Consider the following 18738-nt stretch of genomic DNA (forward strand, 5'->3'; position numbering starts at 1 on the left):
GGGGTTTTCAGCTACATGTTTTGGCTAATTTAGGCTTTTTTCAGGTTTTTAGGCTATTTTGAAGTTTAGCTGATTTTTCAGCGCCTGTTTTGACTAACCTTCATTTTTTGCTAATATTTTAGCTGGCTATCAGCTTCAGTGTTTTCAGCTATTAGCTTCAGTAATTTCAGCTATCAACGTCATTATTTTCATCTATCAGCTTCAGCGTTTTCAGCCATCAATTTCAGCATCTTCAGCTATCAGCACTAGCATCTTCAGCGGCCAAATTGAGCTTACTGCATTCACACTAGCATTATTGCAGGTAATGCTAGATATCCAGTTCTTCACCATGTCAAAAAGTTAAGTTTTAAAAATATAGTTTTAGTGTTTAGTGACCTACAACCAGAATCCAACTTTTTAATGTTTCACCAATAAATATTTGTTTTTCCTCTGTGCAACTGCTAACGTTTATTTAAAAAATAAGTTTGTCAGAAGCCCATGAGGGAAACTAAGCGTGTTGTATTTTATTTATCCATCTGACTTCAGGTTTATCACTTATCTAAAATCCTAATCCCTATTTCCAACATGTTTGCTAATTACCAGCTATAATAGAGCTTTAGCACATAAGCAATTGAAAGCATCTTCTATTAGATGCAACTAACCTCAATATTCATGTGAATCTTTTTAAAGCTTTAATTAGCAGCTTATGCTGCATCACTAAAACACCAAATCATTGCAATAGGAAAACAGAAAAATAAAAAGTAACATTTAGTAAAACACAACAAATGCACCAATAAAAAGACAAAAACAGTTTATTAAACAAACATCTCAAAAACAACTGACTTTCATTCAGACTGAACTAAACAGGAATGAGAAAACACGAGGCGCCGCTGAGCTCCACTCATACTCGCTCCAAAGCCTCCAACATGATGATGCTGTTTCCTCGGATGACCTTTGAGAAGACGAGAGGGAAACACATCAGATCATGTTCGTTTTTAAACATTCCTGCCAACATATGGAAGCCACTTAAACTGTTTGTGGAATTGAGAAATGCTCTGCTTTTGAAAATCACTAACTTTTCTTGAGATGGTTACATATAAAAACCACAAGTCTTCACAGACATTCACTTTGAGAGATTTTAATTTCAATCATACACGAAGAAGATTCTGCTATTGATATTTGTTCGACTGAAAATATGTTTTCAGCTTTTTTTCAGGCAAATTGATGATCAGAACTTTGCTGCCAGGAAATGTAGACCTTCTTTCAGAAAAACGGGAAAGACGGGAAGAACTTTTTTTTCAGCACTTTGAAAATTTATCAAAAGATAAACGAAGTGGGTCTTTTAAAACTACTTGGGATATTAACATGTATTACTTTTAACTAGCAGACCCTAATTTCATTTGTTTATATTATTTTGTGTTTATGAAATGGTATTCGTTTGGTTTCTCTGAGGGAAAATAGTTGTACATGTTCCAATAAATCTATGCAAAGAAATTTGTCTTATTATTCCACAGAAGTTAAGAGAGTACACTAGGTGAACTCAGGTCTCAAATCAACCTATAATTCGGACACTCACCACCATCCCGATGGTGTTCTGCTGTCCTCCGGGGGCCACCTCCAGACAGTCGTCCATTACCAGGTTCATGAAGGGGTCGAACCCTCGCAGGATGCCCTGGACGTGTCTGCCTCCGTTTAGCTTCACTGCAGAAATTCAAGAGAGTAAACCGAGGAAAGATGCTAGCTAAAAGCTAACTCAATTCATTTCACACGAAAAGCCCGGAAATGAATAGAAAGGATACGTAGTTTTGAAATATTGATTAAATAATTAAGTAAACTCGTTTCAACTCACGGGAAAGCTTTTTGTCCATGAATCTGAAAGAAGAAGAAACATTTATTTAGATTTCCCTTCGATTCATAGCTGTTCTTGCTAACGGCGGCTAACGTAGAAACATACTAAGACGCAAGCGGGAAGACCAAAGCTGTCAGCCCTATCGTCTTTTTAAAATGTACAAACTTACTTCTTTAGCTCTGGTGGGTGCGCTTTGCTCATGATGCCTGTAAATTAGTGGAAAACACTCGTGTTTCAATTGACAAAACCGCGTAAGAATCGCGTGTGGACCGGGACACCGGAAGTAAAGCCCTATGAATATTGCAGTACAGCGCCCCCGTGCGGCTGGGAGGAAGAATTGTGTTTAGCAAGTTATTAGCCAAAGGCAAATGGTAAACAAATGCTCTTTGAGGTTAGAAAATCAGTCAAACAGCCGCGAAATTATATGCAAATTCAATCTTAAAAAAATAAAATAAATAAAATGGTAACGTCACGAAAACTACCCAAATGGATAGAGAAAGTAAATAAAACAAGAAAACTACAAACTCAAGTCTGGATTAAAATTTAAGGAAAGGTCCACAAGTTTAAAAGTAAAGCAGAATCTGGCTTCTGGGCATCAGAACAAAGATTTAGAAATCCCCAAGAAAGGATTAATCTGGTCAAATCTAGTCATACTGCTGTGACATTTCTACGGTACAAATGGGTGTTTTCAACACATTTTGGTTCATTTTTAATAATTTAACTTACTACAATTTTTGAAGGGTCTAATGAGGTAGGAATTATGAGTTCTTTTAATGTACATGACTTAAGGTTTAGGAGCAACACATTAAGCTTGAGAAAACATTTTCAGAGTTGAACTCATTTTATTTACAATAATTTTTATATGTGCAAAGGCACAGCTGATTAGTTTAAAAAAACATTTAAAATGCAATTATCTAAAAGAGAAAGAAAATTTAACACTTAAAAAAAACAGGTTTGTTTGTTTTAGTTTTCCCTCTACAAATAATGTGGAAAAGGTCAAAAACAATTTTTAAAATTTTATTAAATCACCACAGTGACACTGAAAACAGCAGCTGAAAATCATTTTAGAGAAACAAAACTTTGAGGCAGCTGCTTTCAGTTCTTGTGTTTGCATAGAAAGGAGGTACAATCCATGTTTTCTGCCAACAATAAAGACATCGAAAACAGTTTTTCAAGAAGCAAATATTTGTAGGAATTCATGGTAGAACCTCAAAAAAAATGTAATGTCATAAATTTGCACTTGCTAAAAAAACCAAAAGGCTGAAATTCAACACAGAATGTACCTAAGAGAGCAGAACATCCAGTCACACCATCCAAGATTCTGTTAGCATCCAGAAGTTCATATTTTCTCACCGTTGTGACCCGAGCTGTCTTAGCTTTGAGTTATTAGACAGACAAAAAAAAAAAAACTGCAAATGTTTGAGTTTTTTTTTAACACTTCACAAGCAATTTTAAAGATAAAGATACCCTCATTCATCCTCAATAGTAAGCAAGCTACCATAGTGATGTTCTCATGGAAACCTTTTCCAACAAAACAGTAAAATTCACTAATAGGGAATTATGCAATTCTAGATCATTTAAAAAAAAAAAAAAAACAGAACATTTCTTTGACAGAGTATATTCAGTGTTTTAAAGACATAAATGATGAGATGTGTTAATCAGTGCTTCTCTCTCCATGAATCTGCTGGTTGTTCTTTCAAACTCTGAAAACTTTCTAAACAAACACAGAATGCAGAAGGCCTCACACTCTGATGAGTAAACAAACGAGCAAAATCAAATGTTCTCCTCAACCCTGAAGATGACGGAGCAAGAAAGGCAGCGGTTGGACACATTCAGGTTCCCTTCAGGCTTTGCTGGCCTGCTGAGCCAGCGCCTCCGAGACTCGGTCCTCCTCCACCCGCACCCGAAGGTGCTCCTGACAGTGTTGGAGGAAGCAGTCCAGCGCGGAGAAGCCCTGCTGGCAGGGCACGCAGTGGTACAGCCGGTGCCTCTTGGAGCCGGGCCCCTTGCAGGTGTCCATGTTGTTGGTGCACACGCTGCACTGACGCCTCCTCACGGAGGACTGGTGCAGCTTCACATGCTCTCTCAGCTGCCGCTGCAGGGAGAACACCTCTGGACAGGAGGGGCAGGGGAACTCCCCCTCCTCCTCCTCTGCAGACACCCGTACCTGCAGTTCATCAGAGAGGGTCACCGTGGGCTCCTCCCGGGGCCTTCCTTCCCCGCCCCTGACTGCCCGATGGTCCACCAGACTGGGTTTTATTGTGTTTGGTTTGTCTTCTAAAGGCGATAGCTCCTTGGTGGCCCGGATGAGGGCGGGGGCCGGACCTCGCTTTGCTGCGTGCTGCCTGTAATGAGCGCGTAATGACACAGTGTAGATGAAGACTTTGTTGCAGATCTGACAGGCATGCGTCTCCGCTTTCCCACGCTTGTGGATGTCCAGGCTTTGCTCGTTCGGGAGGGGTTTCTCTCTGCTGTGCTTCTCTTTTCTGTGCACGTACAGTTTGGAGGTGCTCCTGAAGACCATGTCACAAGAACGACAGCTCAGAAGCTTATTTTTGGGTCTCAGCTGGGATTCTCTAGAAACGCTGACACCCTTGGAGTCCTTAGCAGCTCTATTTCTTAATCTCCTCTGTTCCTGGTCAGCGTGATTGTTTTCTTTATGACGCTCCATCGCCGCCTCAGAGCGGAATGTTCTGGAGCAGAAGCTGCAGGTGATAACGTCCCTGCTGCTTGGCCCTGGGGTGTCTGAGTAATTGGAGCGAGTGGAGCCTCCCTCAGAAGCAGGTGGAGAGTCCTCTGGAAGGCTGCTGGCATCAACCATGCTTGATGGGGACGGCGGCTCGCTGCAACCGGCCTGCTGATGGTGCAGCAGCGCCTGCTTCTGGCTAAAGCCTCTCCCACAGGGTGCACATGCGTATGGCGTGCTGTCCAGCAGGTCAGGCTGCCGGTGAAGCGATTTGTCCTGCAGCCTGCTCATGTTCAAAGTCCAAGTTGTGCACGCATGACCCAGAGAACCGAGCCGGGGCGAGGCACTGCAGTGTTCACAGCAGGTGGAGCTGCGGTCGCACTGATGCAGCTGCAGAGAGGACTTCAGGGAGAACTCCTGTCCACACGATGGACAGCGGTGAGGCTTCGGCAGCGTGTGCTTCGACTCCTGATGCTGCAGCAGACCTGCTGCATGCGAGAAACCCTTCCCACACTCTTGACAGAAATACAGCTGGGCCGGCGGCTGCTGCCGCTGCTGCTTCGGGTCAGCGCGGGCGAGGAAGCTGGCCAGCTTGGAGAGGGTGTTTGCTGCTGAAGCGGAGCGGCTGAACGACTCCTGAGATCTGGGGGTGCTCCAGCTGACTCCGTCCATCCTTTCATTGAGCCTCTGGTCTGCACTGATGAAGACAAGAAACCTCAATCAGCAATAATCAGCTTCCTTGAAAGCCTTAAACAACTCTTTGAATGAAAATAAAAGAAAAAAATACTCAGAAATGCAAATGTAATTTTAATTTTCTTTATACATGTCCTCAATTATCAGAAAATTGCCACGAGTTCATGGTGAAAACATCAAAAACACAATTTACATTTTTAGGTATTAGATTCCTTTACAATCCATCAGATGTTTGTGATTTAAACTGTATTTATCTGCAGTTTAAAGGTAATTATTTTGCAGTAACATGTTGAAGCGAATAGTTGACTTCAGACAAAATCACAAGCAGAATACAAACATCAGTTCTGTCAACGTTTATCAACAGGGAATGCCATTGGGGAGAAAAATGATGCATGCAAATGACAGGTGGTGTGCGCCAACTTGAAGCCTGTCACAGCGTGTTGCACGCAGGCAAAGAAACGGAAACGTTTTAAAAAGATTTGCAAAAATATCTATGTTTTTAAACATGAGTAGGTTTAATAGGTCGTTGCTGGAAATAAAAATACATTTGATCACCAGAAAAAGAGTCAAATCAACCACCAGATCTCTGCGTGACGCCAGATCACAAGTGAATCCGAGCTCACGAGGCGGTTCTTCTCGTTAGCTAGTTCCTGTTTCTAGTAAACCACCTCAAGTTTATTTCTCTCTCTTTTAAAATAAACGGAAACAGGTGTCATGTTGTTGGATGGGCAGACGACGTCTTCAAGCTCGTCTCTGTGAATTAAAGCTTAAGCTAGCTCCGTGTTTGCTAACGCTATCTTGCTGAAAGCTACGCTAACGAACCAGGATACTATATTTTCCGGTTGCGTCCGCTGATTACCTGCAAGATGAAACCAAAGTGACGGTGACAGTAAACCAGGCGATGCGGTTCCTCTACAACCAGCGCGGAGACCAGAAAACCCTCCGACATGTTTGCGTGTTGGTGAAGGCGAAGTTTGTAGGGTCACGCACCCCTTTACTTCCGGTAACGTCACTTCCGAATGGAAAGTTTGAAAGTTATACATTTATTTTCATGCATTTTTTAGTAAGAATATTTTATTTTAGAATAAATAGTGCGTAAAAATGTAAAAAAAAAAAGTAATTTTTGTTAATTACGGTTTTTCTTAACACATGAAAATTATTTCCTTCTCCCCTGGTAATATTTGTAACCTTTTTTTTGTCTAAATTTTAATCTTTTTAATTATGTATTTCTGTTCTGATTGTATTTCTAAACTTTTAAGACATAAAAGGGGACTTATAGTAGGAATTTTTTTAATTATAGCCCTGTGGATGAGCATCAACCCTTCACGATCTGCTCTGCTTTGTATTTAAATATTTTTCCTTTACTTTTACATATCTAAGAGCAAACAGAATTCTTTTTCAACCCTCTTTCATTTTATTTTTTTAAAAAGAATCACAAGAGACCATTTAAACAGAAGAATGTCTTTAATACAAACAAAAGGAGTGAAAATACAGCAGTCACTGTAATCATTAAACTAATTTTAAGGCTAAAGCCAGCTCCGACCTTTGAAGTGTTTTACAGCATCGCGTTGGCCCAAAACATATTTGGCATTTAGTCTGAAACAGCATTAATGCATCTGGATCAGCCGTCAGTCATCAACATAAAGTGTTTTTTTTTTCTGTAGAAAAGCATGGAGTGAACAATACCGCTGCGGTAGTGACACAATCAGATGGCCCTAAGGAATGAGTCCAGTTTTAAGGCTGCAGGTCGACTCTCACACACTCAAATGTTACATTCATCAAGCACAAGGACAAAACAATTCACAACAGTTTCCCCCTTAAACCCAAAGTCATCCATTTCACAGACGTGAGCGCCGCAGAAGCTTATTAAAGGTTTAATGCCAAAAAGAGGCTCAGACGTCAGGTGGATGCAAAAAAGATGAATGAGTGATTTAATATTTTTCTCCTGATGTGAGACTGTACAGGTACTTCACACCCCTCTAATAACCAAATCTTCAGATTCTTGTGTGAAAATGGTGACCAAAGGTAACGAGCTGACGGGAAAAGACGCAGGAACATCAGTGATTGTCACACTGAACATGCTGAAGGTAGATGAACAGATAAACACACATAAAAAAAACACATTTGAAGAACTTAACCTGGATCACGGCACAGACGGGGGAAAGTCACAGACGCCTGTTAACCGGAACAAGTCCAAAAATCAAACATGAACAGCAGGACAGCACAAAAACATTCTAGAAAATGCCCTGAACACAAGCATCGTCATGAACCATGAGCTGCACTGGACGGCCTTCAGCTGCACAACGTGACCAAAAACCTGAAGCTGTTTTTTATTCAGTTAAACTCAGATAATCAAAATTTTTCTTTCTCCACAAATACCACATGATCAAACACATGAAAATCTTTACATCCTGGCGAAAATAAAATTGCTTCTCTTTATAAAAACCTCAATCTTAAAGTAAAAAAAACTGGTCTTGTTTTCTAAAATGTTGAAAGTTCAGTCCAGTTCAAATAAGCTTGAAATGAAAGCTACATTTAATCCATGTTTTAGATACAATGCTGTGAAAAGTATCTGCCCCCCTACTTTGACGATATTTGCTCACACTTAAATCATTTCAACTTAATTAATTAAAAAATACTTAAAAAATGTTTTTTTCAATTTTGCTTTTTGACAGAAAATCTGGATATTCTGACAAAATATTCTGTGAACTGATGGAAGAAAAGAGACGTCAAAGGTGGTGCTTTGGGGATCTGTGTCAGTTTGAAATTTTAGCTGCTAATGATTGAAATCTATATATATATATATATATAAAATGAATTTTCTTTATATTATAAGCAGTTTAGGAGGTTTTGAATCATTTAAGTGTTTAAGTGCGACTATTATACAACAAACCAAATTGTAGGTGTTTTTTTCACAGAACTTCATGGGGTTTATTTTCCCTCGCCTCCGCGGGTTTGAAAACACGTCTGTTGCTCAGATTTGAGCAGATCTCAGGTCTCATTCAGAAATACCACTCAAAATATCAGGAGAGGAAAAATAAAAGAGAGTGACCGCTCAGGAGTTGATTGTACACAGCAGGTTGGTGTCATGAGCTGTTTTATGCCTTAGTCACCTGCACTCACACGGGTCAAACCCCTGTACGGGTGGTGCTGCAGATTTTGGGGTTATTCGGGTCTGTGGAGGCTCTTAGAGGAGTGCATCTTGTACGACCACCTCTAGGGATGTCATGAAAATGGACCGTACCATTGTCGTACGTGTGGAAAGTGTTCTGTGAAATATTTGTAAGTTGCACGTACGGGTGATTTTGTCGTATGGTGTCCTTACGCCACACTCTAGTCATTAGTAAGGTGCGAATACTGACTCCTTACTGACCGAGCACAAATGCTGTTTGAGCATGTAATGCATCAGCACCCACAGGATGTCCACACAAACTAAACTCTGATTGTCTAATTTCCTCATTCCTAACAGACTTTATGCAAGGAGTTCACACTTATCACATGAACAGCACAAACGGTATGGGGTCAAATCAGGATCCGCTTACAGTGAACGAAAAAAACAGATTGAAAACTTGAAAAATAGATATTGTAACTAAAAATATTTCAAGTTTTTCCTAATTTTTCTTTTTTAAATTTTCAAAATTTATTTAAAGTTTTCAGTATTTTTTTCTTCAAATTTTCTTTTTTTTTTAATTTTCAAAACTTTTTTTTCTCAAATTTTCATTTTTTTTGTCAAATGTACAATGTCTTGTTTTCAAATGTTCCTTTTTTGCTAGTTTTTAATTTTCCAATTTTTTTCAGTTACAATATTCTTTTTTCAAGTTTTCAATCTGTTTTTTCGTTCACTTTAAGCTGATTTGATCCAATAAAACGGCTCCTTGTGTAGTCCGCAGTACTTGAAAGGTTGAAAAAATGTAATATCCATACGACCTGCCCCCACACACATACTTCACCCATACGTGTTAAATAAATGTTCTCTACAATCTTTCCTGCTCACCGAGACGTCTACGACCTTGACATTTCACCTGCATCCGGGTTTGTCCATTTTCCACCCGTAGGGGCAGTTGTGACTAAGGCTTTACCTGGAGGGGTCAGTTTGCATTCATCGTTCTGAATAAACAGATATTAGTTTGTTTTTTTGTCAAATATTAAACTGACAAGCAAATAAATATCTTTTGTCTTTAAAGGACAGCCATCCTGCTTTTTTCTGAGTAAATGTTTCAAGTGGAGAGACCGACATCAGGACAGCAGATCCAAGGTAGGTGTGGTAAAATACACTGTAACAGTCTGTTAAAACAACAATACACTTTGACTGCAGACAGTCCAGATCCACATCACTGCCACCGGACTGGACTTTCACAGCATGAAGTTGAGTGCTTGAAGCATCAGAGTCACATTAGTCTTTTCCGTGGTACCTCAGACACCCCCGATGGGGAGGCGGGGCTTCTACCTCTTATAGTGACTGGGTGCATCTGCAAACATGTACTTGAGTCTGTAAGCTTCAGCCAGCAGCAGGCCCACCTCCTCGTTCCCCCAGTGGATGGTGGGAAGGTTCTGCAGAAGCATGAGAAGGCCCTGAAGACAACAGACACAAGAACATTTAAATACATTTAAATACAAACAAAATAAACATTTATACCACCAGACAGTTTTCTAAAAAACAAAAAAGTTGACATTATAACTGAATAGTTTGAACATTTACTAAACACAGTCAAGACGTTTGCATGGTATTTTTGACTAAATTCTATTAAAATTGTATGTGTTTTAAAAATGAAAAAAAACTTTTACAGATTTAACGTCTTACGCCTGTTATTTTGTATCTATTGTCAAATTGTTCCTAGTGTCTTTTAATCATGATTATCTAAATTTGAGCAAAAATCCAAAAGCCTGTGTTGTTTTTTAAGACATATTTTCTACAGAGCGCCAGAAGTTTATTAGATATTCGCCTCGTTATTGGCGGGGTACAAAAGTAGCACTACTTTGATATCCCAGCATGCATTTGTTTACACTCTCTTCTGCTAGCTTACAGCTCCTCAAAATTCCTAGCTAACATTACTGTAGAAAAAAAAAACAGCAAGCAATATCGGAGCTATGCAGCCGTACAGTTCTGGTCCACATGGCAGCTCAAACAAGGAAAATGAAGACGTTACTGGATCTTTTTGTCTGCAAGTGCAGGATTTAGAATGGAAGTGGAGCAGGGAGACTTTGGCCCATCCATGTCAGCTGCTGCATCACAAACCTGAACTTTTTCAAACCGCTGGTTTTCATCTGCTCTTTATCTTTGCTCCTGCTTTTATAGAATCAATTCATTTTCTTTAAATCAAATTGCTTTAAATTAACACCTTAGCTCTTAGCCTGGATGTTTGTCATTTTTGTCTCTTCATCATGTCCACATGGTTTTGTTTCTTAGACTTTTTAAATCATGAAATACTTTCATAAACGCGTCTGTTTCTGCAAACTCGTGCTGGTACCTGAAAGTCAACCATGGACAGGATTTCTTTACGCCACTCGATGAGGAATGCAGCACAAACGTACAGGTGAAAGTGGGAGAAACCTTCGGCTTCAGCCTGAGAAGACAACAAAACGGGTCAAAACAGGAAAGCTGTGTGAGGCTGGAGCTCAAGTCTGGACCAGAACTTCAACTATCATTTAGACTGAGAACTCAGCGTCGCACATGCTGAATGCTTCATTCAAATTCTGGTCTAAACTTAAACAAAGGGATTACTATAAACAAGAAAAACAAGTTGCTGAACATTTTCAAACAAAATTTGATGTTTTCTGCATTGAGGATGCTTCTGGGTTTCTTAATATGATATTTCTGGAGTGAGGAAAGAAAATAACACATCTCAATAGAGATGGGTACCAAAACTCAGTGCCAAGTTACGGATATTAATTTATACATAGTAACTGTATACAAATGCCTAAAGTGCTAAACTGAAGATTTCACGCTGCTTAGTCTCACTTAAATGTTTTTGGAAAAAAATTGTGTATTTTTACCTTTTTGAAGCATCAGGACTGTTTCAAAAGTACAGAAACACCAGCTGCACCGAAAAATGCAAACAATACGCATCCCTACATCTAAACCACCAAAAGATTCCTGAGCACAGCTGTGACTGGAGCTCACTGTTCCTATAGGGGATGGGTCATGTGGGGAGCAAATTTGACCGGGATGTCGGACAGAATTTTAGGAGCAGCATAAAAAATAAATACATTTAGGAGAATTAACACGTAAAATTATTTCTAAAAAAGTAATAATTTTATAAGAACAAATACGTAAAATGATGAGAAAAAAGTCGTAATCTTACGAGAATAAATTTGTAGAATTATAAGATAAAAGTTTTAATTTTACAGGAATAAATATGTGAAGGTATGAGGAAAAAAAAGAAAAGAAATTTACAAAGTAAATCTGTAAAATTATGAGATAAAAATTGTAATTTTACAAAATTAAATCGGTAAAAGTATGAGGAAAAAAGTCGCAATTTTACGAGAATAAATCTGTAAAATTGTGAGAATAAAAATGTAATTTTACAAAATTAAATCGGTAAAAGTATGAGGAAAAAGTCGTAATTTTAAGAGAATAAATCTGTAAAATTGTGAGAAAAACGTTGTAATGGATTCATATGAATTTATGTGCCATAATTCCTTTGGACCTCTGCAACTGTCAGAACTTTACTATTGTAAAATATCGACTCTTCTATACACAATTCTAGCCAAATTCTTCCCTTATCCCTTGCCCTTCATTTAACCCTCCAAATGGAGAGTTATGAAAAAATTGTGTTTAACATTTTGGACGTCACTTCCGTCAATGAAGTGATCAATAATGGACGGTCCACTAGCTTTAGCATGGAGCTTCCAGCGCTTCAATATACATAACAGCAGTTTTATAACTTTAAAAAGGTAATGCGACAACAAAGAGTCATTACTTACATTTAAATGTTTACTTCTGTCGTTCAGAGCGCGCCCACGTGAAGAAAAGCACTTCTCAGCGAGACGTGGTTTAGCCTCCCGGGGGAGGACTTTATATCGCTCCGTTTGGAGGGTCGGATTTAAAAAATACATTTCCTAGACAGACTTAAACTCCCCTTCAAATGGAGGGAAAGGGAGAAGTGCGAGGGAGAAGGGAAGAATTCGGATTGGTGCTATGAGTTTATTAATTTAAATTGTTACATTTTTGTGCACTAATTTTAGGACTTTTTTCTCATAATTTTAAGATTTTTTCTCATAATGTTAGGACTTTATTACCACAAATGCATTCATTTTTTTATTTTTACGGTTGTTCTACGTTACCATAAAAGCGTAGAGGTTTGGCCTACGTGAACATTTCTTTAACTTAAAGACTAAGTCCAGATTCACCTTTAAAAAACTTTTTACTACTGTTTTTTTTTTACAGACCAATGCACTGAACCCTGCACAGATCAGTCTGCGTCTATCAGCTGATGAGCTCTGTACCTGGTAGGTGTCCCACAGACGGATGGTGCAGCGGAGCGGCAGTTCCCTCATCAGGAGGTTGTTCATCCACCGGAAGGCGAACTGCAGGTACTCCACTTCATACCTCTTGAAATGATTGTGAATATCCACTAGAAGGAACATATTTTTTAATTTATTCATAGGATTTCTGCTTTGGGGTGAAGTGTGCATCCTGCAACCAGATGGAGATTCCTCCACCTACCGTCGATTCTGCTGACCAGCTCCTCCAAAGCTTTGACCTTATTCTGGATTCCTGGCTGGGCAAAGGTGTAGTTGTCCTGAAAAGTAACCAGCTTCAGTAAAAACAGGCAGAGTTTTTAATAATTATACAGAGAAGGAGGAGCTGCACCTGTATGCCGTCCAGCAGCTTGCTCATGCACCAGAAACTGTCGGCCTCGATGTTTCTCTGAGTGTCCAGAGGCAACGCCGCCACGTCAAAGTTCTCCATGTCCTCCGCTGGAACATCAGTTATCTCTTCAGTCAAACTCAGAACTCACTTCAAGTTCACAGTTCATTTGTTTAATTTGTTCATTTTCATCTTTTGATCCATTTTCATCAGAGGGGGTCTTCAAGCATTAATGCCAAACTCTTAACTTACTGACAAACTCCGACAGGAAGACAACAAAAAAGGGCGTGACCAGGTCGTTTATGCCCTGAACGTAACCGCTGGCCGGATGACGAATGGCCCAGATGAAGAGAATCCGCTCAAACACCTGAAGAAAAGAATCACATTTACAGCTTCTGATGAGACATTTCAGCCTAAAACACTCATGATGTCAGAAGAATACAGACACAAACTGATCAGCACAACAGGAAGTTATGAAGGGTTTTATAAAATAAAAGCATCCTGATCTCTACACAGCAAAACCTCTAATTCTTACCAACTGTATTTGTACAGTTTCTTGTCATATTAATCAGGTAATATTTTGGTGTAATAAATATCATTTCCTCTACAACTCGTGGCATCTTCCTCCCTGCCTGTTCTCCAGCTCTCCCTGTACCCCTGGTTGACCTGGATCAAGTGTTCAGTCAGACACGATGAGGAAACATCCGAGTCAGCTCACCAGCAGCAAGGAGGCCAGGGAGAGCTGGAGAACAGGGTGGCTGGTCCATTTCAGGGAATTCAATCAACCGATTATACTCTTTTAGATCAATTTAGGATGTTCTCCAAAAATAAGATCCAAACTGGTAAATCACTTAGTCTTCATCAAGACATTCACTTGATTGGTACGATTTGATTTTTGAAGTGAGTGCTTTTTAATCAAATCTTAAATTTCTTTTCGGAAAAGCTAATACATAACATAGAGAATTGTTTACTTACTCCTATTTAATAGTAATGGGTATTTATGTCTTTTTTGTGAAATATAAGAAATTTCACATTTTGGATTTCTTAAATTACGTTTTTTTTATTATTTATGTGCTTTAATAGAGTTAAATGTCAATGTTTATTTACAGAAAACAACAAAAATTAATTTAGAAAAACTAGAAAGTTTTGCTTCTGATGAGAAGAAATCCATTTTCAGGAAATTTCAGGAAGTTTCTTCAATATATTAACAGTTTTTTTTACTGAAAAATGAGTGATCTTTTTTATAAGCCTTCTATATTTGCTCAAACTTTTATTGATTTTGCTTTAAAAATTGTTCAACCGCTCAAACAGGGTTTTATGTTCTGCCAAACGTGTGATCTGCTTCCCTGTTTGGGTAAACAGAACGTTGAGAATATGTCTGGATGTAATATGCAGAAAAGACAGCTAAATGTGAGTTCTTCCTCTACAGCTTCTCCCTACATTTACAATTGCAGGGGGATTTCAAGCTTTAGTGGTGTCTGAACTTGTTTTTTTTAAGAGGAAGGTGTAGGGACTAGGGCTGTGTATCCCTCCGCCGCTAGGGTGATCCACGTCGTGCTGTGTCATGGAGGAGAAACGCATTTCTTCAAGTGGGTGTTCTCTGAAGCATAGAAGTTTACATTTAAATGTAGAAAGTCAAAATTTGCAAGTAATTTTTAGAAATAAGTGCGGCCAGTGTCGAACTTTTTCTTGGCTGAACGGACCCAGAGGAAGGGTTAAGGATAGGATTACAGTTAAGGTTAGGGTTAAAACACCAAACAGTTCCTGGGGCAGCTGTTTCTGCAGCTCACCACTCCTCCAGAGGATGGATTCAATGCAGAGAAGACATTTCACTCACCACAGAGCATGACAGCTAACGGGACTTTAACGCAGATGATCAACGGCTAATGAAGATGACATTGAGGGTTAGCGTCGTCCAAATTTGAAACACTATTTTCCATATCTCTCCCTTAGGGGAAGAATTTGAATTTGGCCTCGGACCCCCCAAAAGCTTCTGCAGTAATCTCTGCTTTTGTCACGGCACTGTGGAAGGGGTGGAGTCACAGATTCCATAAAAACACAATGTGCAGCTAGGCTGAAATTTGAGAGTTTGTATAAACCCAAATACTTGTCTCCATTTAGATAGATAGATAGTCCTTTATTCGTCCCACGGTGGGGAAATTGCAGTGTTACAGCAGCATTGCAGATAGGTAAAAATTTGTAGAAAATCCCTGAAAACTTGAGGCATTCAGCCAATTTTGAAGATTAGGCAACAACAAGACTAGTTAATGCTTTATCTCAAACAGTTCCTATCATGTTTTTAAGTGTTCAACATTTGTTTGCAACAAAAAAAATCAATCTAAGTCTGTCAGCTGTGCAGCAATAAAAGTGAGGTTAAATCATTTCTAACAAATCCAAATTTAGATCAATTTGAAGCCACTTTGAGGAAGAGGCTGAGGTCAGTGCAGCTCTTGTCTGACGACATAGTTCCTCTGAGGTTTCATATCTGATGCAGCTTCTTCCTCTGTGGTCACCACATGGACCACGACATTTCTGCTAAAAATGAGTGTTGAAACAGGAAAGTGTTCTGGTCTCGCTTTAGATTGCAGGTGATATATTTTCAGACTTAGTGAGCACAGATTGTTGAGGAGTCAGCAGGGAATCCCTACTGAGCTAGCTGAAGCTGACGGACCCAGACAAGCTGAGACAGAAGAGAAGTTTTCCATTTAAAAGACAGGGAGGTCTTTGGCTCAGATCTAACCTCTTGCACGGCGGGCTGTTGGAACAGTGGAATCAGAGGGTTGGTTCTCGGAATGTCGATGTGGATCTAACAGAAAAAAGGTCAAAAAGATTATTCACAGAAGGTAAGAGGTTTGCCTTCTGTGTGGACTACAGTTCTGCTCACCTGTCTGTACGTGTCTTTATAGTGCTCATCTGTTCTGGAGTGGTAATACTGTTCAATGAATCCAAAGTACTCCTCCCGCTTTCGCTGGAGCACCTGCTCTCTGCGCTCCTTGTTGGCAGGCAGGTATCCCTGACAGAGGACGGTGGGAAGAAGAAGAAGAAGAGCATGAAAAACATGCACTATTCAATCAGGGTCAGAGAGCGGGAGACGCTGCAGACTGCAGGTTAGGAGCCTTACAGAGAGGAGTCTCCAGGTGATCGGCCGGACTTCTCTCGGTATTCCGGACCAGCTGTGCTTCCGGAGTTCCTCTGTGAAAGGGAGGAAGGAGAGAGGCCTTCAGTCAGCCCGGGTTTGCTTTGCAGACCTCCCAGCAGAGATCAGCAAACTATAACAGCTGTTCAAACACTCAAAAGTGACACTACTGGTGTGTTGGCTGAGATCTACAAGGAGTTCAAGTGTTACAGCTGAGAAATGGAGTCGCAGCAGAGTATGAATGTATGCAGCACCACAGTACCGAGGTCAGTGTTGGGGCTCGCCAGCAGCTGCTTGAATTTGTCCAGACGGTTTTTCTCCCGGACCGTCATGGGAGGGGCTCCTGAAGCATTCTGGTCGGAGATCCGAGCCACCAGCGGGATGATGGGACGCACGGGGAGCGACTGCTGCTTCTGCAGTGAGGAGCGAACAGCTAAGGAGAAACAAAACACGGATGAACGACTCTGGGAGAGGATAAAACTACATAAAACACTTAAACCACACGTGTCAAAGTCAAGGCCTCTGGGTAAATCTATCCGGCCCTCCACATCATTTTATTTTGTTATTATTGGCCCGATGTTATCTTGAGCTTATTTCTAACTTATATAATTTTGACAAAATATATTTTTATGGAGAGTAAAATATTGAAAGGTTTTAAAAATGTAGTTTTAGTATTGTGCATGCTGTTCAGTCCATGACCTAAAGTGTGTTTTGGATTTTGGCCCCTGCAAAACAGCAACAGGACAATGAGTAAAACTCACTTAAAAGCAGCTAAAATGGCAAGTTTTAAATTATTTTTTTAGAAGTCTTCCATAGCAGATTTGGCCCTCACATCCTCAGACAGGCTGTTCCACAGCCAAGGTCCACAGTGCTGGAGTGAGGCCCTGCTGTGGGTTTTTGGACCTTCGGTGGACCTGCACCTGAGGACCTGTGGGCTCTGGGAGGATCATAAACTAAAAGCAGTCTTATAAGAAATAAGGACTCTTATATCCCTAGAAGAATCTTAAAATTGATTTAAAAAAAAAAAAGCTGACTGGGATCCAGTGGAGAAACTGGAAATTGGTCTCTTTCAAGGCGAGCAGCCGAGTTTTGAACAAGCTGCGGCCGATTTCTAGCCTATTATTCATTCTTCTGGTCTCTAAGATTCACTAAACATGTTTAACTTACTCATTTTTTTCTCAAACAGTAAGAACTGTGTTTTTACAAAGATATTCAGACATCAGCCTATAAAAAGGCTCAAGCAGACAAGGACTCTGACCCCCATCAGACTTCATGGACTCTCCACACCGACATTTCTGTGCCTTTTGTTAAAAACTACAACCCATTTTCTTGTCAGTTAATTTCTAATAATGTTAATTTTGTATTTAGTTATTGCTAAATTTATGAACTTTGTAAATCTAAAAAAACTGTCATTAAAGAAGCTTAAATATGATAATGAAAAATGATGATTAACATAGAGGTTTCTAAAATAACATTCTGTTCTCTTTTAAACAGAAAGTGTTCAGACAAAAACTCACTTGAATAAATCTTGTTAAAATAAAAGAGGAGTCCGGTCTGAAATTTTTTAGATGTGATGGAAACATCAAGGAAATAAATAATGTCCCCAGAATCCAATGTGGCCACGGTGGGGGTAGTATTATGGTGTGGGTTCACTTCCATCTTTTTGAGGTTGAACATGTCTTCCCCTTAACAGATGTCATTAGTTTCTAAACATAAACAGACATCATGAGAAACACCAAATCATGTGACCAATCCTCACTGACTTGTGAATAGAAACTCCACTTTTTTACTTTATTTTCCATTTTTGTGATGATAAATCATCAGACGACAGGAGAACAGACCTGAACTTTACTGAGACGTGATCTGAAAAAACTTCCTTAAAAAAAGATATTTAAAAAGAGTAAAGCTCATGTTGTTCCAGAACAAAACAGGGAGCACAAACTGAAGTCTCTGATGGTTTCATAAAGTTATTGAAAAGCTCCACCGCCTGCATCTCATCTCTTTCCTCTGGTTTGTTTACAGGATGAGTAACGGCAGGATGGAGTCAGGTGACCTCTGAATGGAGCTGCAGGTGTTTGGTGAATGCAGCTGCTCATAAAGCAGACAGACCATCTGTGTGAAAGGAACCGTTGCACTGAAAAAAGAAAAACCTGTTGGTTTCAGGGAGGAATTTAACGCTCTTATTTGTCTTGATCTGTCCTTATTTCTTTGACTACATGTCCCTCACAGATCATCCAGGATCTTTAGCTCCTCAGGTGCTGAACCAGGCCTGGTTTTGCTGTTATGGTCCGTTTGAAAAACAAGAAACCTGAAGATCTTAGAGCTTCTTTGTCTGAGATCTGTTGAACTGTGTTTAACTACAGTTGGTAAACTTACATCAATACATTTATTTTTTATTGTTCTGTTAAGTTTCTAACGGACCTCTATTATTACAGAGTTATAACAATTCATGAATTTTTATAAAACATGACTATATTTAAAGACCTACTTCAATGAAAATCATGGTTTTTAACACTTTCTTGTTTTTCTGATGATGGGGGATATCTATAAAGAAAATGAAGCTTAAAATTGCATTTCTGGGTATT

At 39.6% G+C, this 18738-nt stretch overlaps 3 protein-coding genes across 3 annotated transcripts in view; all 3 read right to left on the reverse strand.

Annotated features, from left to right (window-relative positions):
• Window positions 1–773: 773 nt before the first annotated feature.
• On the reverse strand, window positions 774–2158 carry snrpg (small nuclear ribonucleoprotein polypeptide G). Its single transcript, XM_024294139.2, has 4 exons — window positions 1998–2158; window positions 1829–1851; window positions 1556–1680; window positions 774–931 (listed from the first exon to the last, which is right to left on the reverse strand). The coding sequence occupies exons 1-4, from the start codon at window positions 2027–2029 to the stop codon at window positions 881–883; spliced, it is 231 nt and encodes a 76-aa protein (XP_024149907.1). The 5' UTR covers window positions 2030–2158; the 3' UTR covers window positions 774–880.
• A 673-nt stretch (window positions 2159–2831) lies between these two features.
• On the reverse strand, window positions 2832–6283 carry si:ch211-148l7.4 (uncharacterized protein LOC563603 homolog). The gene is made up of 2 exons (XM_024293973.2): window positions 6067–6283; window positions 2832–5211 (listed from the first exon to the last, which is right to left on the reverse strand). The coding sequence occupies exon 2, from the start codon at window positions 5184–5186 to the stop codon at window positions 3672–3674; it is 1515 nt and encodes a 504-aa protein (XP_024149741.1). The 5' UTR covers window positions 5187–5211; window positions 6067–6283; the 3' UTR covers window positions 2832–3671.
• Window positions 6284–9463: 3180 nt separating this feature from the next.
• The window catches only part of tbc1d22b (TBC1 domain family, member 22B), an 18557-nt gene continuing 9282 nt past the window's right edge, over window positions 9464–18738 (reverse strand). Inside the window, exons 5-14 of the mRNA XM_024294107.2 lie at window positions 16416–16586; window positions 16139–16209; window positions 15902–16030; window positions 15758–15823; window positions 13270–13384; window positions 13021–13127; window positions 12874–12949; window positions 12654–12781; window positions 10676–10771; window positions 9464–9779 (exon numbers count right to left, since the gene is read on the reverse strand). Of these exons, the coding sequence (XP_024149875.1) occupies window positions 9651–9779; window positions 10676–10771; window positions 12654–12781; window positions 12874–12949; window positions 13021–13127; window positions 13270–13384; window positions 15758–15823; window positions 15902–16030; window positions 16139–16209; window positions 16416–16586 (1088 nt within the window). The 3' untranslated portion in view covers window positions 9464–9650. The remainder of the gene's footprint in view (window positions 9780–10675; window positions 10772–12653; window positions 12782–12873; window positions 12950–13020; window positions 13128–13269; window positions 13385–15757; window positions 15824–15901; window positions 16031–16138; window positions 16210–16415; window positions 16587–18738) is intronic.

The sequence above is a fragment of the Oryzias melastigma genome, linkage group LG7, assembly GCF_002922805.2.
Source record: "Oryzias melastigma strain HK-1 linkage group LG7, ASM292280v2, whole genome shotgun sequence".
NCBI lineage: Eukaryota > Metazoa > Chordata > Actinopteri > Beloniformes > Adrianichthyidae > Oryzias > Oryzias melastigma.